General features: G+C 40.0%; 1 protein-coding gene across 3 annotated transcripts in view; it reads right to left on the bottom strand.

Moving 5' to 3' along the window:
- Positions 1–206: 206 nt before the first annotated feature.
- The window catches only part of CABIN1 (calcineurin binding protein 1), a 102,114-nt gene continuing 82,792 nt past the window's right edge, over positions 207–19,528 (bottom strand). For all 3 annotated transcript variants that reach the window (XM_082066113.1, XM_082066115.1, XM_082066114.1), the window contains exons 34-37: positions 14,688–14,979; positions 3,216–3,380; positions 2,095–2,321; positions 207–1,590 (exon numbers count right to left, since the gene is read on the bottom strand). In XM_082066113.1, coding sequence (XP_081922239.1) covers positions 1,447–1,590; positions 2,095–2,321; positions 3,216–3,380; positions 14,688–14,979 — 828 coding nt within the window. In that variant the 3' untranslated portion in view covers positions 207–1,446. The remainder of the gene's footprint in view (positions 1,591–2,094; positions 2,322–3,215; positions 3,381–14,687; positions 14,980–19,528) is intronic.

Raw genomic sequence — 19,528 nt, 5'->3', positions numbered from 1 at the left:
AGTGAACCCCTTGCAGGCCATCCTGGCAACACTGGGGTTCTGGCTTACACAAAACCAAACCCATTGGAAGAGCTCCGGCAGCCTTCAGAAAAGGAAGAGGCTTCCCCACCCGCTTCCTTCACCACCTTCTTATCCAAGACAGAAGAGGAAGGGAGGAGCAGTATTTTTTCCAGAACCTCGCGCTCTCAGATGAACAGAGACAACAGTACAGTTCAACTTTATTAGAAAAAAACTGAAGTTTATACAAAGCTCTGCATTTTACAGAAAACCACCTCCCCCAAACACAAAAAAAATCTGACATTGCAAGCTGTATGCATTTTTTTCATATACATACATATATATATGTACATACACATATATATATGTGTGTGGGCGCACGCGTGTGTATATATAGTGTGTGACATGTATTTTTTTTTGCATGATTTGCATTCATTATTTTACGAAGTTAACATTCAGTAGAAAAAAAAAGATATTTGTTACCATTATTTTCTCATATAAATAACTGCGAGCAGTCCCTCTGCAGATAGATAAAAAACACCTTTTCGTGTCATTCTGTAAAAAACAGACATTACTGAAATGGTACTGAAATCTTTCAAGTTTTTTCAATACCGCCATAAAAATATCATCTAGCCCCCAATTCAAAATGCTTGTCCAAGGCATTAGAAGAGAAAGGACTGTAAGACAATTCTGGAAAGATCCGTTCTTTAAGCCAACATTCAGGTAGATAATTTTTGCTGGACCTCATACATTGGTGTGAAATGAGCAGAAAGAGGACGCCAACCTCTCTGTCTGCCTGGAAACGCTGGTTCTTTGCCTGTTGTCACCCAGTCACATTCCAGCAAATCACTCGGCAGTGCCAAGGAACCAACACAGGCATCTCACCCTTCCCACCCCACAAGAAAGCAACAGACTTTCTGGATGCAATTAAGACCTCTACCAGCTCAGCAAAATATTCCTACTCCATTCACCTTAAAGGGAGCTGTTGGACTAATTGTGGCAAGGCTAGGCAGACATTAGGTTGCTGTATTATCGGGAGAAAAACTTAAATAGTGCAGAAAATCCAAAATGACAACTCAAAGAAAGAAAATGCTGTAGAAAAGAGCTACTCCCAAGGCTCTGGTTTGAAGAAGCAGGAACAGTAGAGAGATGTGAGTTGCAGCTCAAAACATCCGTGCATCTACTGAAGTCGAAGGTGACAGCGTGGTCCAAATTAATTAACTGCCTGGTAAACGATCATTCTTTCCGTCAAGCACCATGATGGGGAGAATGGCGAAGATTTTGAAGGCAATACAAGTGGTAGTGGTGATAACAAAGGTAATGAAAGTGAAGAATAGAATGATGCCGATTAAATGGAGAGTAATGCCAACAAAGATGTTTCGACCGCCAGAGATGCCGGCAACAAGAAGAATGGTTAAATGGTTGGTGTTGGTGATGGCCAGAATTCATTCATATGTCCATGTAGTCATCATCTTCATCAGTATCACTTTCCAGTGAGGACTCCTGGCTTGAGGTCTCTAAGATTTCCAAAGCTGGCTGACAAAGGCTCTCCTTCTTTACATTCGCTGCAGACTGAGCAGACAAAATAGCAGACTGATCCCAAAAAGAGAGAGAGAGAATATACTGCTAAGTAGTCAGGATAAACCCATGATAACAGGTATAAAAGCCAACTGGTTGCTATTCCTTCACATTCAATAGCTCTTTTACCTCTATAAAATATACAGCATCCTAATGTGAAAAAATATCTACCAGTAGGCTTCTCCACAGCTAGTATTCTGGTAATTTCCACTAACCTAAGAACTGCAATGGCTGCACCAACTTCCTCACCCACTTTTGTAATTCTTTTGAATTCCCTAAGAAAAGGGGTAAGAATAGCTATGATTTCTCCTGTGGCAAATATTTCAGGAATCCTTTAAATCTGGCTTCTGCTGATGACACAGAATAACACAGATAACAGCTATCACCTTCCACTAATTATTCTACCTCTGGTTATGAACTGAGACAGCAACTACGGCTCCTTTCATACAAGTATTTTATTAAGGGGAGAATTAAGATAAAAACAATAATCTAAAAAAATTGCTGTTTCCCTTTTATTACCTTTAATTTTTGCTTGGTCTCTTCTGAAATGCTGCCCTTTGGAGAAAGGAGGGTGGGAGTGGGTGGAGTGACAGTGATCTCGGGTGGAAATTTGGTGACAGATGAAGGTATGAAAAGCTTTGGCATGTTGGGCAGAATGCGAGTTTTTACTCGGGTGCCATCTGTCTTGTTCTGCTGACTTCCCAAAGTCTGTGAACTGGAGCTGAGTTCAGGCTTGGAACTGGAGGCTAAACAGAAAATAATAAGAAAAAAACAAGTTAGGAAGCTAATCAATGTTATCTTTGCATTCTCTAACTGCCTCTCCATTCTGTAATGCAACAAGTAAAGCTACTTAGCTTTACTTTTGAGTCTTAATTTCCTCCACCATAGCATTGTCTCTTTAATTACTGACATAGCAACTCCTCAACAATTTAAAAGAAAAATATCTGGTAACACCAATCAAAATTTCCTCATTACTCTCTTCAAATCCTGCCATAAAAACCTCATTTCCACATACTTCCAAGTGTCTCAGCTTGTGGTCTTTACAGTGTGAACGTGCTCAGACAGGGCTCATCTCTCAACGTAAAGATGGATCCAGCCCTTTCTATACCAAGTTTAACATTTTTTCAATTAAAACACCAACTCCTACTTCTCTTGGGAAGGAGGCAGAGGAGGGGTAGAAAGCATTAACTGCTGTAATTATGGTTTTTTATGTTTATTGAGACTGAGTCAGGTTTTGTGAAAAATCATTTCCTTCTGCTAAATATTCCAGTGGTGCAATCCAAGGTGTTGTCGTATTGCCCTGTATAAGATTTCACTTAAAAGCAAAAAATCTGCTTTAAAGGATGCACAAACTACATGGCATGGTAGCCTGGTACTGGGAGGTTATTTATTTGGCTTTGCTGCCGTGGTATTTAGCATGTAAGTCAGGCAGCAAAAAGAATAACCATTAAGGGATGACCAGGCACTTTCCTGGGGAGCTGGGACATTGCCAGGAATGCTGCTGAACTCTGGAATACTTGACTGGAAGGCAGAGAAACTGAGGAAAACACATCACAACTGTTCAATTGATTGATCCCTGCAGACTGATCTGCAGCCAACCACCCATTTCCAGAAATCTTTCAAGCACAGAAAGCTCCTACCTTGGGTACAAACATGTCCTGAATTTGCGCTAGTCACCGATTCCACTTGCCAACAAACAGGCTCTGGCGTTGGTGCAACAGTGGCCATTTTCATCTGCTGACAAAGCCGGGACTCCTGTTGCTGAAATCCAAGCCCCTCCAAAGGCACTTCAAGCTCTTCTTCCTCTTTATTAATGAAATATAATTCACAGATTAAGAGAGATCCCGGTCTCTCTCCTAAGCCTCAATCCTTTTGCTGTCTAACCAACTGACAGAAATTAGTCTTTAACCCTTGCTCTATTTCTAAACTGTAACATGACTGAGTGAAATTAAATACTGGCAAGCTAAGATGGAAATACCAACTTTTTCATGCTCAGTGCCATCAATTCAAACTCTCAAAAAATTAAGCGTCATTTAAAAAGTGGAAGAAAAAATTATTGATTATGACATTTTATTAGTTCTGTACATTTGCAAGAAAAACACATGCAACTGACCATTCTCCTTTGGAGATCTGGAGGTTGAAACACCTGCCAGCCCTGCAGAGCAAAATCCATCACCCATAAGGATGCGCCAGCTGTGACCAACGGGCCCTCTCTGATCTGCAGCCACAGGTACCTGCTGCTCTGCAGGGCAGGTGACACTAATTACCGTGAACATCCTGTGACAGGGGCACGTCTGGGGTGTATGAAACCAATACCAAGTTATACTAAATGCCCAATTTTCACTGATGTGTACACTGTACCTACGTTAGTCTGAAATTCTGAACTTCGCCTATTCCAGAACTTGGGATGATTAAAACTCAGAATTCTTGTACGTGTGTGTGCAATCTCCTTATCATGTACCAGTTCTATCTACTTTTAAATTAATGCAGTGTTAAACCAGTTTCCTTACACACTGAGCTGCATATTGTACATAACAAGAGCAATTTTCACTGAACTGAGAGCTACAGATGCCCTTACTGGGAAGAGCAGATTGAAACAGCAGCCAGCCTTTCAAGGCTATGGACACACAAGCTCTTATTCTCTGATAAAAATGAAGATATCCTTCAAAAACAAAGGGCTGTCTAGTCTAATTTGAATCACCTTGTATTTACACGGACTAAGGTGTTCATAGGCATCTCTCACAGACCAGCAGATGCAATGCATATTCACAGGCTAACTTGCTCTAAAATTCTTTATATGTTCACACTCTAAATTAATTTAGGATTTTGACAGTATGACGTCTTGAAAAAGAATATATATATATATATATATGTATCTCAACCTTTCCTCATTGGAAAGATAATCTCACCCCCTCAAGTGCTGAAAACACTTCCCCATCTTCATCAACGTAGATAAGAACTTGGAATTTACCATGGTAATATACTCCGGTGCGAGAGCTCCCCTTGCAGAAAATGCTTGAGACAACACTATAGTTAACAGCTTGGTCAAAGCCAGATTAATGCAGTCTGAAAGATGCAACTTTTAAAACAAATGAGATTTCCTAGCGTTCTTGAATAATTTGTACCCAAAAAGACTTAGGAAAGCAGGCTGTAAATTCTTTCATCCACCAGTTTTCATTGGTAAAGAAAAGAACCTACTGTCTAAACTCGTAGCTGATGGCCAATATAAGCCTCAGGGTAAATGTGTTTGCTTGTAGGGAACTCTCCAACAGTTCCCAAAAAGGAAAGGTCACACAGCACAAATCACAGGCAGATTCTGTTCTGTGATCCACTCACTATCAAGCACAAAATGGAAAGATCTAATGCAGAAGAACGTAGTTCTCATTCTCAGCACTCTCTTGCACATTTCTCTATGGATACTTCAAAATACAGCACTGGAAGTAGGAAAATCATAGTTGCATCTATACATATGTTGTATTAATAGGCCAAATCAGCTCACAAACACCACAGAAGGAAGTATTTAACTACAGGAATCTTGACCAGGAAAATCACAATTAATCGTTCCCCGGTTTAAGCAGCAGAGGACGGCTGAAAGATCACGTTGTGTATTTGCCTGCCCTTTACACCAGATCCACCTAAGATTTAACCTCCTGCTGACAAAGTACAAGAGGCCACACGAAGAAGGATCAGCCCTGACGTGGCCCGAAGCCAACACACACATATCCCATTTCACCGCCAGCGCCTGGCGATGAGCTGCAGTCTAAACCCAGCAGACTCCCACACCGAAATGGCTACAAGACACTTGATCAAAAGATAGAAAGAAACATTACATCAGCATTTGAAGACAAGCAAGATGAAAAGGATGATTTCAGAAGATTACTCTAGAAGAGAGCTAAGAAGTCAACTCCTTTTTAATTTACTCTTAAGATTCCAAACTCAGTCTTAAGCATCTAGGGTAAGTACTAACAGCATCTTTCTTGTCCACTTATTAACCAAGAATACAAAACCAGGAATTAATACAGCAGATACAATACTGTATACAAATAAACTGCAAGTTCAACAGCCTCAACTATACTGCTAACCACAAACAGTTTTGTATGCACTCAACTGCTAAATTACATAAGGCACTTATTAGTTCATTCAGAATAAGAGCCCTGATTTGCATTATTGTTTAATAGAAAAACTCTTAACTCTTATGCTGATTATAATCTTTGTTTAATTATAAAATATATCATTGCTTAAGCTGATTTGCTGTGCTTTATTCTACCTAAACTAAGCCCCACTGATAAAGGCTCTTTTGAGCAGCCTGTTCCTAGGAAGATGCTACAAGACTCCATGAGCATACTCATGAGCATCTCCATCTTCCATGTCAGGTTTGGTTTTGTTAGTTTGGAAGATCTGGTTTCATACTGTAGTAAAAATAGATTTAATTAGAATAAAAATATGTGTCAGCCCTTTCTCATGTAGAAATAAATGGAAATGAAAGGGCAGAAGTCTGGCACACTAAATGTGTATCTCTAGCCCTGCACTTCTGGAAACAACACTTGTTAATATTCTATTAGGCTGCATCTTTCAGTACATGAGAAATCAAGAACCACTGCCTGTTAATCAATCCCTTGCTGTTAGAAGTGTTAAATATGCACTGACTGAATTCTATCCCCTGATTGGGTCACATACTTTATTCTTTTAGAACTGTGCTGTTTTAATTTTTTTTGTAATAGTCACTTGATCAGTATTATTTCTAAGTTAATGAACAAAATACTTCTTTTAAAATCTTGAAAAGGAGAAGAATTGATTGTTTCAGGTGTATATATCATAATTTATACTACTGATACTTTAATATAGTGCACAGATATTTACTACATCTTTTTTCATTACAGACAAAAAGAGCAAAAGGATAACCAAGAAGAAACACACAGCTGGATCTCCTGTTATTTGTCTAAAGCAGATTTCTGAAGAGAATACCTTGATATTTGTCTTGTGGAAGAGGGTGTTATAGCCCTGAACATAATGTCCTAGTTTTTCTAATAAAAACTTTCCCCAGGGAGGTAAAGACTCCACTAACTCATGAGCCACAATATTCTGCACAAGTCCAAGAGCACAAGAATATAAGTACAGCACATTCTGAAGGCTTTCAGAAGCTCAGATTTAGTATCAGTTAACAAATCTTTGGGTAATACCCCATACTTGTACTGCCCTGGCAGGTTTTCAAACATTAGCTCTGCAAACCCAGTTTAAAATAAAATCAGTTTCTGAAGACGTAATATGCAACAGCCACTTGTCTCCATGCTGAAGATGGGACAGGTCCTGTTCTCTGGAGATCTATTTAGCACTCTCACCTTACAGCACAACACACAAAAATTAAGCACACAGAAAAAACCCCCACTGATTTGCAATGCATATGATTATTTCTATTGAAAAGTTCATCTCCAATCGAGCTGAATTACAAGTATTTTATTTTATCCTTCCCTTTCCCAGCAACTGTCTGAATACATACAAAAGAGTACAGACATAGAAAGAGGGACATCATACCTTTCAACATCTCCCTGCTTTACTGAGGAAGAAACAAGCTGAAAACAATTCAATGCAACAACCTACTCCAGCTTTCCTCTCCAACCTCTTTCCACTTGTTGCCAGGGTAACCAGTGTTTGCAGATGCCTATAGCGGGCGCCTGGGTTCATGACTTCATCACAGTTAATATTCTGTCTCTCTCTTTATACAGAGAATACACTATATACACTTACCCACGGACTATAAACATAGATTACACAACTGCTGCAGCCGTTTTTATAGTGAGACAATTTACTCCGCTATTCTGATGTATATAAATTGCGGAAAAAAAAAATAGAGCAAAACCATTCACTTGGCAATTTGCAGATGTGGAGAAAGTTTAAAAGCAACTGTAGACCTGTAACCAGTAAACATCTGCTCTGGTCTCTCTGCACTGCCCTGTACACTTAATCACTTGGTTTAATCATGTTGTCAGGTATGAGAGACATTAACATCACAGCCTTATAAAACATTTTATGTGGAATTTAAAAAAATCCTTTAGTCATGCACTAAACCAAAAGACGAGCCCAGAAAATGTGACTAGCACCTGGAAAAAACGTTTTACAGTTTCTGAACGAAGCAGTCTGAAGTATTACAGCACAGCTATGTTAAAGGATACAAGCAACTCACCGTGCATGCACAAAACCGTTTCTTTACAGGAAAAAGGAAGGACCTGAGCTTTGAACTCCAGGATAAAATACTAATGTGATTTCAAAGGCGAATGCTTGGAGAAATGAACAGATAACAGCTTCAACTGCTTAACTAAAGCACTTGCACCGCTTGTATTCATCCCTCTACAAAACACCTTCCCCAGCAGTGCTGTGTGTCAAGACAAAAAAACTGAAAATATGTTACTATGATTTAGCAGAACTGTACTGCCTTGCCTTCCAACCACTTCAAAACAGTAAGGACTAAATTCCGCGTGCCTGCAGACACTAGGAAATACCTTACTAGTCCCAGTAAGAGCTGGTTTACTTTTTATTTTAACGGCCACTCACAGTACATGCAATTGTTCACAGAACTGGCTGTTACTTCTTCACCATAAAAGGTAGATATTATTTTCCATCACCATGAAAAAAAGTGGAAAATGGGCCTGATCCTTTGCTCCCTGATACAGTGGAGTCAACATCTTACCACATTTCCAAAGAACAGTGCTAATGTGAAAACGATTAATTTTCTGTATTCCATCTGCCTCACCCTCCAGAGTGCTGGGAATTAATACAGCTTTTTTCCTCATACAGTAGTTGCAAAGTCCATGGAAAGCCTGAATTGAAGGAGCTCAGAGTTTCCTTATACACTGTGCCACTAAGTCAATGGAAAGACTGCACTGGACACAAGTTGGTTCAGCTGAACAGAGAGTGGTTGAGGATGCTGACGTACAGAAATAACGGGGGTATCAGCCCCCAACCTGCATCTGCCATGAGCTACCACAGCAGGCAGGGAGAACACCTGGTTCAGATGCTGCAGGTATACTTGGTAGCCTTTCCTTACACGTTTTCCTTCTCCAAGTTCATTCCAAATATCCAGCCATGAAATTTATTTCTGAAAAACAACTACTAAGTCATAGCTGTAGAAATAAGTATTTCACTTGAAACGCTAAATTCAGGAAATTACATTCAAAGCTGACACACACAACCATGTGTTAAAGATTAGGCATCAGAGTAATTTTGGACGCAAAAAACTGCAGAACACAAGTTCGATTGCCCTCTGAAATGGAAGAAATTCAAGCAGTCTGGTGAACAGAAGTTCACACTGTAATAATATGGCATTCTGCTATATTTATCGCTAGGGTCCTGAACAGAGAGTCTACTGTACAATTATACGACACATACCCTAAACTGCTTCCTAATGCTGATGTCAGCTGTCACAGAACAACATTAATGCAAATAAAACCTAAAGCAGGTGCAAGTCCTCCCTGGTAATAGTCCCTGGCCCATACGAATTCTCAAGTTACCAGGTTTCTGTAACAGCCACACTGGGACCAGCCTAATGGCAAAGAAACTGAAGTTCCTGAGTCCAAAAACATCTCCTGCCACTACCAAGGTTCCCAGAGGTGCAGAAAGCTGCTATGCATGGTGATAAAGAAAAGCCCTGGAGTTCAATACTAACTTCCTCTCTCTTTTTAGAACAAAATAAAACTTCAGGTTTTTTTTTAAAAAAAAGCTAGTATGGGCCTAGATCAAAAAGACAACAGTTTGATATTCAACTACATGAATTTTCAAAAGGCACTTATAAAAATACAGGTAACTGATATCTGTGTTTTAATATCTGGCTCAGCAAGCACACGTCACTTCGAGAGCATCACACAGTAGCACCTGTGGATGGTAAGTGTCACTCACTGGTGGTCTACTGCTTCTGAATTTTATGTACTAGTTATCTATGAAAGCCCTAAGACCTTTCCTTCTCTGTCGGTATTTCATCCTTCTTTGGCCAGACAGCCAGCGAAGCACAATGCAAATGAGCAAAAGCAGCTGTTCGAAAAATCTCAGAAGATTGTGAGGTGTCATTATGCTCTTTTAAAATAAATTTCTAAGTAACATAACACCTGTGTAGTAGGCTTACAACTACAGTTCTCTTCAGTCTTCACTTGTGCAGGAATATATGTAAATTTTATGCAGCTGGCAGTAATCTAAAACTAGTGAAACTAAAACATGTTGTAACAATATAGCATCATTAGCACGTTCTTTTACAAAAGGTCTCCAGAAAACACGTTCCATTAGTGTAAGATACCCACAGGCCAGCGACTCCCTGGGATTTTCAGGGTAATTTAAGGGTGTACGGGGCAACAGTGTCTCTGGGACCACAAACCTGCCCAGCCTGCAGAGCCCTGGCTCTGTACTGTCACCTCGGGCTACAGCTGGGAAACTGCCATTACTGTCCTATTTTTCTTACTGATCTACCATGTATATTTAAGAATGATGAGTTTTAATTCCAAAGGATTTTCTGCACAGTGTTGGGCTGAATAAATAAAACTTCAGAAATCTGAAGGGTAAAGATCAGAAATAGCCATTAAGCGTACTGAAAACCTCTTCTGGAATGAATCGTGATAGCAACGCAAATCAGTGTACTTCCAAAGAGGGAGAAGACACGGCTGACTGGTGCTGTCTGAGCACCAGGCAAAAAGGAATTAAGAAGTCATTCACAAACAGGAAACCCCCCGCTGACATTCAGCAGGGAAGTTGTTTTCGGTGTGCACCCATTGTGAAAAATAAAGAGCTTCATGAAAAGCACGGATCAGACAAGGAGAGGCGAGAACACCAGTGCCAAGAAGGCTGAGCAGCAAAGATCAGAGAGAGCAATGTCTGTGAGTGAGCTGCAGTCACCCCAGGGTGGTACCAATGGCCTGGGGTTCCAAGGGTTTATAGAAGAGTTTTGAAAGCCTTGGAGGAATTCAGCCTTTGGGAAGGGAGGAAAAGAGCTGCCGAAAACCAGGATAAGTCAACATGGGAAATGAAGAAGAAAGAGAAAGAAAACAGAGTAGAGGAACACGTGCATTTAAGGGAGAACCTTCATGCCAGGTAACTGCAATATGAAGAAGGCTCATATGAGGTCTTATGTCCTTGGCCAGCCTCACTTTTTATATGTTTCAGTTTTCTCTGAGCCATCCACTGAGAATAACTGTGCTCTAAAGCATGATTTTGCATTCAGCAGAAAAAACAAGGTAGGACACTGACTGCAATTAAAGAGTGTTCAACGTTTCCACATCCAGTTATATAAAAAGCATCTGAAAGTTTGAATTGAAACACACAGCTAAAACAAGGCACGGGCAATAGGGTGAAATACTTTGGGCACTTTGTGTACAGGCTCTTAGAATCCATGTTTTGCCTTTACAAATTTGTGACAAGCAAACTCGGAAGACACCAAGATCAGTATGTGGCCAAACTCAGCTAAAGACGAGAACCTACAATCTGCCGTATTTCATTCAGATAGAAACAGGAACTGTACATGTCCGCTGATGTCTGGATATCTAGAAACTGTGAGGAATCAAGGTGAACCCTCATGCCATGCGCTGTTTTAATACAAAGACAGATGCTGTCAATGCAAAATCACAGAGCCAACTTTTTTGCAGTATATCCTTCTCCCTTACACAAATGGCCTCAGTCTCTTGAGAACTCAGTATCAACCTAAGGTCATGTATCAGTTGTTAAAGTAAACTAAGTCACAGACTTCTGTGAAAAGATGCTCTTTACCTACACATAAAAGTACTGCTATGACCCTGATGCCCAATTAAAAGCCTATGGGATGAACTGCCATATTATAACATCATTACTGAATTCTTAGGACTTATCACTTCAAATCCCTCTTTATTTTGGACCTGTGTCTTTCAGGGAGTCGGCTGCTGCCTAAACACACTTAAACAATTTAGCTTCATTGCTGACTATTACGATTGTGCTACATACCTGTCCACACCACTATCCTCACTTGCTTTCATTTCTTGTGCTTCTGTCTAAAAGTTCTACAGGTTGAAATAGATTCACACCTCTACTTGCAGACACCTCTGTTGCACCTAGATAACAAACATTTGAAATTATAGCAGGATATTCACATGGCTTATAGAGTGCAACTTCCCTGTACAATACAGAAAGAATTGTCTTCCTTAGCTGAGAATTTCCAACTTTGGACAGCTATATCATGACCTTGTTTTTATATTGAAATGCTTAGGCCTTAAATGGAAAAAAAAATTAACAGGAGAAATGTGTTACTCTTCTACTCTGATTTTATATTCCAATTTGGTAAATAGCTGTCTATAAGCAAAACACATAACTTTAAATGATTCTAAGTATAAAAACCTTCTCTTGGTAACAAAACTCAGATGTGAATGCTTTCCTGTTCATTCCTTATAAGAATCATTATTAAAGTAAGGACAGTGAAGCAGAAGAAAATGTCAAGATTTTTCAGCAATTTAGAAGAGCAAAATCCTGGAGCAGTGTGACAGGCCAGAGAGGGTTTATCTTAATTATCCTATTCTAGATTCCCCAGAGGAAATTTTAGGCTGAGCCACAAAGGCTAATAGCCTCATGTACGTTTGTGCCTAACCGTAGGAAGCTCCCATGCTGAACCTGCCACTGTCATCGCTTCGCTGCTGGACTTCACCACGCTGCATGTTCTGTACCAGTCAGTCATGTACTAGACACAATCTCCCTAAAATATTTACATAAGAAATGAGTGTCACAGCATCAACACTGCTTGGAAAGCCACTCTTTTCTGGGTGAAGTCACAGAAAATAATAGCAGCTCAGCCTCTCTGATGTGGAATACTTTCACATGAACAAATAGATACAGGAGGAGGTGACAAGAAGCAAAAAAGATGAAAACAGATTACTCTTGAAGTAGGAGGAGTTTTCACAGACACTGAGCTAACGGAAGGCAGACGAAAAAGGGCTGTAACAGAATTATAAATAATTCTTTTTGGAGGAGATGGATGCAGAGGCAGGAGAATTAAAAAGAAAAGACATAACAGTAATTGGTGTCTCTCTCAGCTAGAGAAATGACCTGTCAGGCAGGTCTGAGAGACAGAAAGCCAGATACAGCACAGGCTTTCAGCACTGGAATGAGAGATCTGCAAAGAGCGCCTCTTCATCTCCAGACACAGTTCCAGGGGTGTAATTCTAGCAGCTAACACTTCCACCCCCCTCAACCAAGATGGTGTATAGAAAGCATGAAAGAAGAAAGAACGATATGTAACTTCACAACCCTAACAAAGCCTGGGAAGTCAAAAGATTAAAATAAACACTCCAATCACAGCAATGTGGCCTGGGAAATTGCAGAGAGGATGCTCGTAAGTTTTGTTTGAAAACCTAAAGAATGCCTGAGCTCTTATCTGCATTGTCATTCCTACCAGTCTCCTTAGTAAGGGTACAGCAACTTCAGAGGATTCATTTTTTCTCTCCCCTGTTGTCTAGGCACAACCTGAATTACTCCCTGGTGAGCAAGACTGCCAAGATATCTTATGACACCATGCAACTCCATTCTTTAGCTTCATAAGGACAATAACAAACGTGGTTTACACTGACTAATCCATTCCTTCCTTATCGTTCCCTTTTCCTTTCTTCTTGTCCCAAGACAATCTCTCCCTGGATTTGAGAAAAAGGAAAATTAGACGATTATAATGCAACTGCTAGTATTGGATGTTAAATTTCAATTTTGTCCTGTACTCAGAAATAAGCAAATTGGGAAAACTGTTTTCTCCCTAATTTTGTCTTTGTTGCTGACAAATTCAGAAGATTATGTGCATTCAGATGCCAAGGCTGATTACATATGGAAAGAATTGAAATACCAGAAGTATACAGATCAAAATTTCAGACATTAACAAAATATCTAGACTAGATCAGAATCTCTTCATTAGTAATTAATATTATGCACTGTTAAATAAAAAAATCTGTGCACTATTTCCACTGTATCCCCATTTGCCATTTTTCCCAATACCTGTATGTTTATCATTCATTCATAGCTTTATCTGGGGTCCTACGAATTTGCCTACGGCACTTTGTGAGCAGCGTTAGGGCCCGAGCTCGTGAACAGATGGTGGGATCACAAGCAGCAGCAGATGCTTTTCCACACAGCGCTGCTGATGAGGCTGCAAAAGTCCAGGCTATGGAAGGTGCTCTGCCACCTTAACACATTCAGTGTCCCACAAAGCAGCTCAACCACCTCTTTTGTGCACCCAAGACAAGTCTGAAACTGGGTCTCACCTTACTTTATTCCCTAAAGTTGATTAGCACTGCCTTGCAGTGATTTTCTGTACTGCTAACGACCAGCCTGCCATGACAGCAGTAAAGACAGCATTCTAATTTAATTCTTTCCTCGTCTAGACAAACTGTACATAACTGAGTACATAACGCAGTCCTAAACAAATCACACGATCCTGCTACAGAATAAGTAACATTTGTTCTGTTTTTTTCAATCCTTTTCTGCACTCTAACCTTGCACATAACCATACTAGGGCTATAAATAATATATTCCTAACATTCCAGTCCCACCAGATGCTTCTTTCCTCAAATGTGAAAAGTAACAGTGATGATGCACTAACTTTATGAACCATGGAGAAGCTTGGAATTTTCAGTGTGTTATGTATCTCCACAAACATACAAATGGCAGTGATAGCTATGCATCTAATTATGTTAATCAGGCACCTGTAAGTCAGATGTAGGCTGTCCACCAGTTTATTGCAACTGCAATAACTTTTAACTTTTTTTAAGATTTAAGGTATTTTAAAGAACTAGATCCTTGCCTCTTTGAAGAAAAAAAACCAAATGGTTTTATGCTACTAGTAGACGTAAATTCTCTATTTAAAATATATGACTATTTTTAAGCTGCTATTCCATAATTTCACATGCAAGTTACATATACAGAGGTCACTCTGTCATAGCAATTAAAATATATATTAATTATTTAGATGTGCCCAATGCAGGACCAAGACAAAACCTCTGTTTGTGTAGCCTTTTGAGTGTGGTCTAGTGATCAGAAAATGGGCCAGAATCAGCACTTGGGCACTGACTCACCGTGTGGCCTTGGCAAACTGATCAGACAGGGCCAAAACATCCAGTGTCCCTGAGACTCACCCCGTGCGAGGTCGCTCGTGCTGGGAGCAGTCTCTGCACTTTGAGTCCGGAGATGCTCAGCGTCCCTGTGTGACTCCTGGGATGGAGGTGCTGAAGATGCGGAGGAGGACGAGGATGAAGAAGAAGAGGCTGGTTTGGATTTGGAATGCAGATCGTTCAGTCTCAGGAGATTTTCAGGGGTCACGATGTCTGGATTCACGGGGGTAGGATGCAGCGTGGCTGGTGCTACTGGGAAGAAGGTCTCTCTGTTGTCCTTGGTGTGCTTTGGGGTTGTGGGTGCTTCTCCTGTGAACTACGTGACACAAGAAAGGGCAGGCAGAGACAGTGAGAAAATACACACCAGTAATTCTGCGTATGTTACCTGCTTCAGTGACCACTGCAGGCCATATAACTTTTTGCAGACAGAAATCACTCCTCTAAAGTAAACATAAAAGCCAATTGCTATTATAAAGAAATCTTTCCCCTTTACAGATTATTTTTTTGTTCTTTACCATCTGTTTATCAAATTAGTGCTTGAACATTCATTCATATTCACATTTACAAGGCTTTATTTATTACAAATCCCTACATTTTCCTGAACTCCAGTATTAATAATGAATTACAAACTCTCGTGAAAAGACACATTTTTCTCATTCAAAATTACATTGACAAACCCTTGACCAGAACAAACATCTGTTGTGCTTTAAGAGAATTTGCAAAATATTGAAAGAAATTTTTCTAAATGAATGATATGAGACAGGAGAAGGCAGAAAAATGCAGTTGCTTGCAAAGTAAGTGATCAGCCTAACTCCAAATCGTACGTTTCCAATAACTGCAGAACTGAGCAACATCAGAGTCCAACTCTGAACAACGTCCTGGAAGACCCGTCACCTTTGCAGAAGTAACAGTGGCACCGAGAACAACACTACTCTCCAAAGCCAGAGCTGAGAATTTAACACTGTCATTAATTACGTAGACAGACTAGAAGGGTGACATAAATTCACCAAACGAGGAAACAAAAGTACCTATAAAACAGGTTTATTGTCTATAATTTTTATCAGCAATCACATAAAGTATTCTTGCCTGTGAGGCCACAGGATGCATTTATTTCATGCTCTTTACAGTCTTAATGGAGACTTATTGGACCGTATAAGATGCAGATGAATGGAATCCTCAACTGTTTAGCTGTCTCATATCTCGACCTCTCAAACCTCTACCATGAAGAAAAACTCATTTTAGCCATGGTGATAGAGTATGAGAGTTTGAAATAGAAATAAGAGTTCTGCTGTCAAATATAAAAATCAAATTGGACCCAAGTGGCCTAGATAACCAGAGATTTATTACAACGCCAGAAAAGTCAGCAGAATTTCACTCAGAGGACAGAGTAAGTTTCAGATGGAGAAATTACATATTTAAAATTCATAGGTGGAAAGCATACAAGTACACCTTTAAAAAATAATTGGTGGAATGTATTTTTAAAGTTCCTGAACTTGATTAATCAATCTCTAAAAAGCAAACAATTAAAACCTGCCAGATTATATGTGCACACAAAAAATAAAGTATGGCAGCTATATTCACAATTACCATAGTGGATCAGAAAAGGTCTATTCTGTTTCTGAAAGCAGCAGGTTTCTGATGGTTAAGACATCAGTTGCAAAACTAAAGGTCTCAAGATGCACAAATGGGATCACACAATCCTGAAGGAAATTAAACTGTAGAAAAAAGCCTTAAGCCAACAGTGAGATCACTAGAGGAAACGTTTTCAGCTGTGATTTAGATGGAAAACCCTTCACACCCATGCACTTCATTAACTAATATAATACACTATATGGAGAACTAGAAATTTCTCTGCTTGTATTGTATCCAAATTTTTTTCAGCAGAAATACATGAAGGTACTACTAGTTAGGTACATGTTTGTTAAAAATACATCTGCACATCAAACTGTACTGCTATAAAAATGCACAGCTATATCCATAATCAGAAAGAGGACATTTGGAAAGTAACTCAGCAATATTTGGATAGTACTCAGAAGAAAAATGGTAAGTGAGAGAAGGAGCACAACACCAGCCAGTAATTCCTGCTGGAAGGGACCTCAGGAGGCCTCTGGTCCAAGTTTCTGCTCAAAGCAGAGCTGACTTCAAAGTTAGGTCAGCTTACTGAGGGCTGCGTCCAGCCCAGTTCCAAGTGTTGCCAAGGATGGAGATTCCACAGCCTCTCTGGGCCCCTGTTCTAGTGCTTTATCACCTCCACAGTGAATATTTTTTTCCTATCGCTTCATCCAAATTTCTCTTGCTGCAACTTTAAATGGTGTCTCTCATCTGGCTCCTTCCTCTCTGCTGAAGAGAGCGATTCCAGACCCTCACCCTCCGTTAGCCCTAAGAAAAGGAATTTAAACCTGTTGCGTATGTTTTACTGGACTCAGAAACGGAAGAAAGCCCAAAAGCCATAAGCAGAAAGCTAAGAGGAGCACTACAGTGAGGCACGCGTACTTTTCTCCAAAACATTCAGTTTTTAGTGTAGGAATTGCAGCACCTCTGACTACTAAGTGATGCTATTCACAAAACGCAGGTCAAGTCAACGCTCAAGACTTACAGGGCCACATTTCACCATCCTGCAGGCAACTGCCTCCAGGAAACCACGACTTCGTAATACTGCATTTGAGAAATAAACTCAGAAAGAAACACATTACAGGAAGTCTTGAATTTGCCAGAAGCACTTTGTGTTCATCTATTTCTACTGCTACACCAGCACTGAGGCACAATAAAGACTGTTATCCACAAACGCGTAGTAGGAAACTGAGAAGCAGTGACAATCCTTTGCCAGTGTTTTATGTGGTTTCTCATTAGGAGATTCTTTTTAGTTTTCACTTTGTTGTGGCGCAAAGTCAAAACTACAGAAACTGTCCTTCCCCTCCTCCAACCCACCCCAGCGTGCTGAGCATCCCTATTAGCACCACTACATATTACAAAGCAACTTTAGTCACCAAGAGGAAATGAATCTTTTCTTACACTAGTGAGATGCTACTCATAGAACAAGTGCATGTAACTGAAATAAGATGAAGACTCATTTATCTGCCTTCTTCATGTCTTTCTTTGTAATTGCATGTTCATCTAGTCAAGACTGGACTTCCTTCTGGGCTTTTAAAAACAAAATGAAGCGCTGAAGAGCGCGCAGTACTAATTTCATCTTGACTACTACGCTGTCAAAGTGGATGGAAGAAACATTTAAGGCTTATTAATACCCAAACAACATGTCGCAGACTGTGAGAAAAATAGTCCATTAGTTCCATAAATAGCCACTACCTTATGTGCTCTTCTTTAAAATACTTATTAAATATGTTTGTTATGAACTCTGTATAAAGCCAAAATGTAAAGGAATAATTAGCACGCATGTTTGTGTGAAATGTGCCTACTTCTGACTGATACAGGGGTCCAAAGCAGTCTCCTTATCTGCTAAAACCCTGAATATTTTCAGCACTCTCCTCAAAGAGATCATTCAGCTTCAAAGAGGCTATGAACAAACCCTTCCTATGTTGAAAGCTGATGTGCAAAAAAAGAAAGAAAATGCAGGAAAAATGCAGGAAAGCCAGCACTGGGACAGCCTTCCACCAAGGAAAGTGGTGGCAGAAGTGCAGGATTTGTTCACAGATGTTAGTGGAAAATATAGCTCCCTATAATTTCCCAGTAAGGCACTTCAAGTAGTGAAACAGCAGCAGCAAAAAGAAACTGAACATTAAGACAAAATGAGAGAATTTTACTTCTGCGATTTACTATCTGCAAAGTCATAAGCCAGACAACCTGACCAAGTCTATTTCTACCTTATTTATTGTTGTTTTCAAAATACATTTGAAAAAGAAAGAAATCCTACAGGAACCTTACTGATGCTGCTGTGGAACAGGTCACTGCTCTGAGGCAGTGGGAAAAAGTAACAAATGTTCCACTGAAAGGGCAAGCGATGGTCTTCCCAGCAGAAGTTTCCGAGTGGAAGATGCTGGTGCTGCAACCATTACATAACATTTTCTTGTTGATTTTTTTAAATTATTGCTGTGTTTGAGTTTAGCACCCCGGTGCTCTGAACCCACCCACAACAAGAGAAGTGCCTTTTTAAAAAGACACCAGCGCGTCAGCACAGACCGGGAACCTGGCACATGAACCGGCTGAACGACAGGCCAGCCACATTCCACAATGTTACCACTGCAACTTCTGTCCAGTATTGGTTTTAATTAAACTATGCTTATTCATATTTTTGTCTCTCCATCTCTCTGCAGCAACACTTGAAAAAAATCTCCTTTGAAAGCCTTCTTCAAGGTACATTAGAACTAGCAGCAATATCCATGATCCAGATTCTAAAGGACCTTGTATTTATCAGGATTACAATTTTACATACAGAAAATAATGAAGGTTTATATACCTATGATTGAACTGCACTCCATCCTAACAAAATTCTCCATTTACAAAATGCATAGAGGGGCCTAATGTCCTGCTGTACACAGGCAGATGTAAACCAGCAATGCTTCAACGTACAAAAACATCATTGTTGGGCCAAGAGAGAGAAGGAGGTAGGATGAAAAACATTGATGGACAAAGTAAAAGATAAAAACTGACTTTTTCTTTCCTTCATGTTCACTTAATGATTGCTTTCTGCAGGAGACAGAAGGAGGAGAGTTGTTAATTATATCAAGAATACACCTCCAGGATACAGCGAGAGGGGGATGCCATGGCAACTGGCAAATGCAACTGGGAACAAAACGGTCACCCTCTGGTAGGAGTGAGACCAGAAGAGAGCGCGTCCTTTTGTCCCCTCCATTCCCACCTCCTCCCTCCTTGGCATCTTTGCTGCATTAATAAAGCACACAGACAAC

Source organism: Streptopelia decaocto (assembly GCF_964273445.1).
Source record: "Streptopelia decaocto genome assembly, chromosome: 15".
NCBI classification, from domain to species: domain Eukaryota; kingdom Metazoa; phylum Chordata; class Aves; order Columbiformes; family Columbidae; genus Streptopelia; species Streptopelia decaocto.
This window is presented reverse-complemented; position numbering and strand designations above follow the sequence as displayed.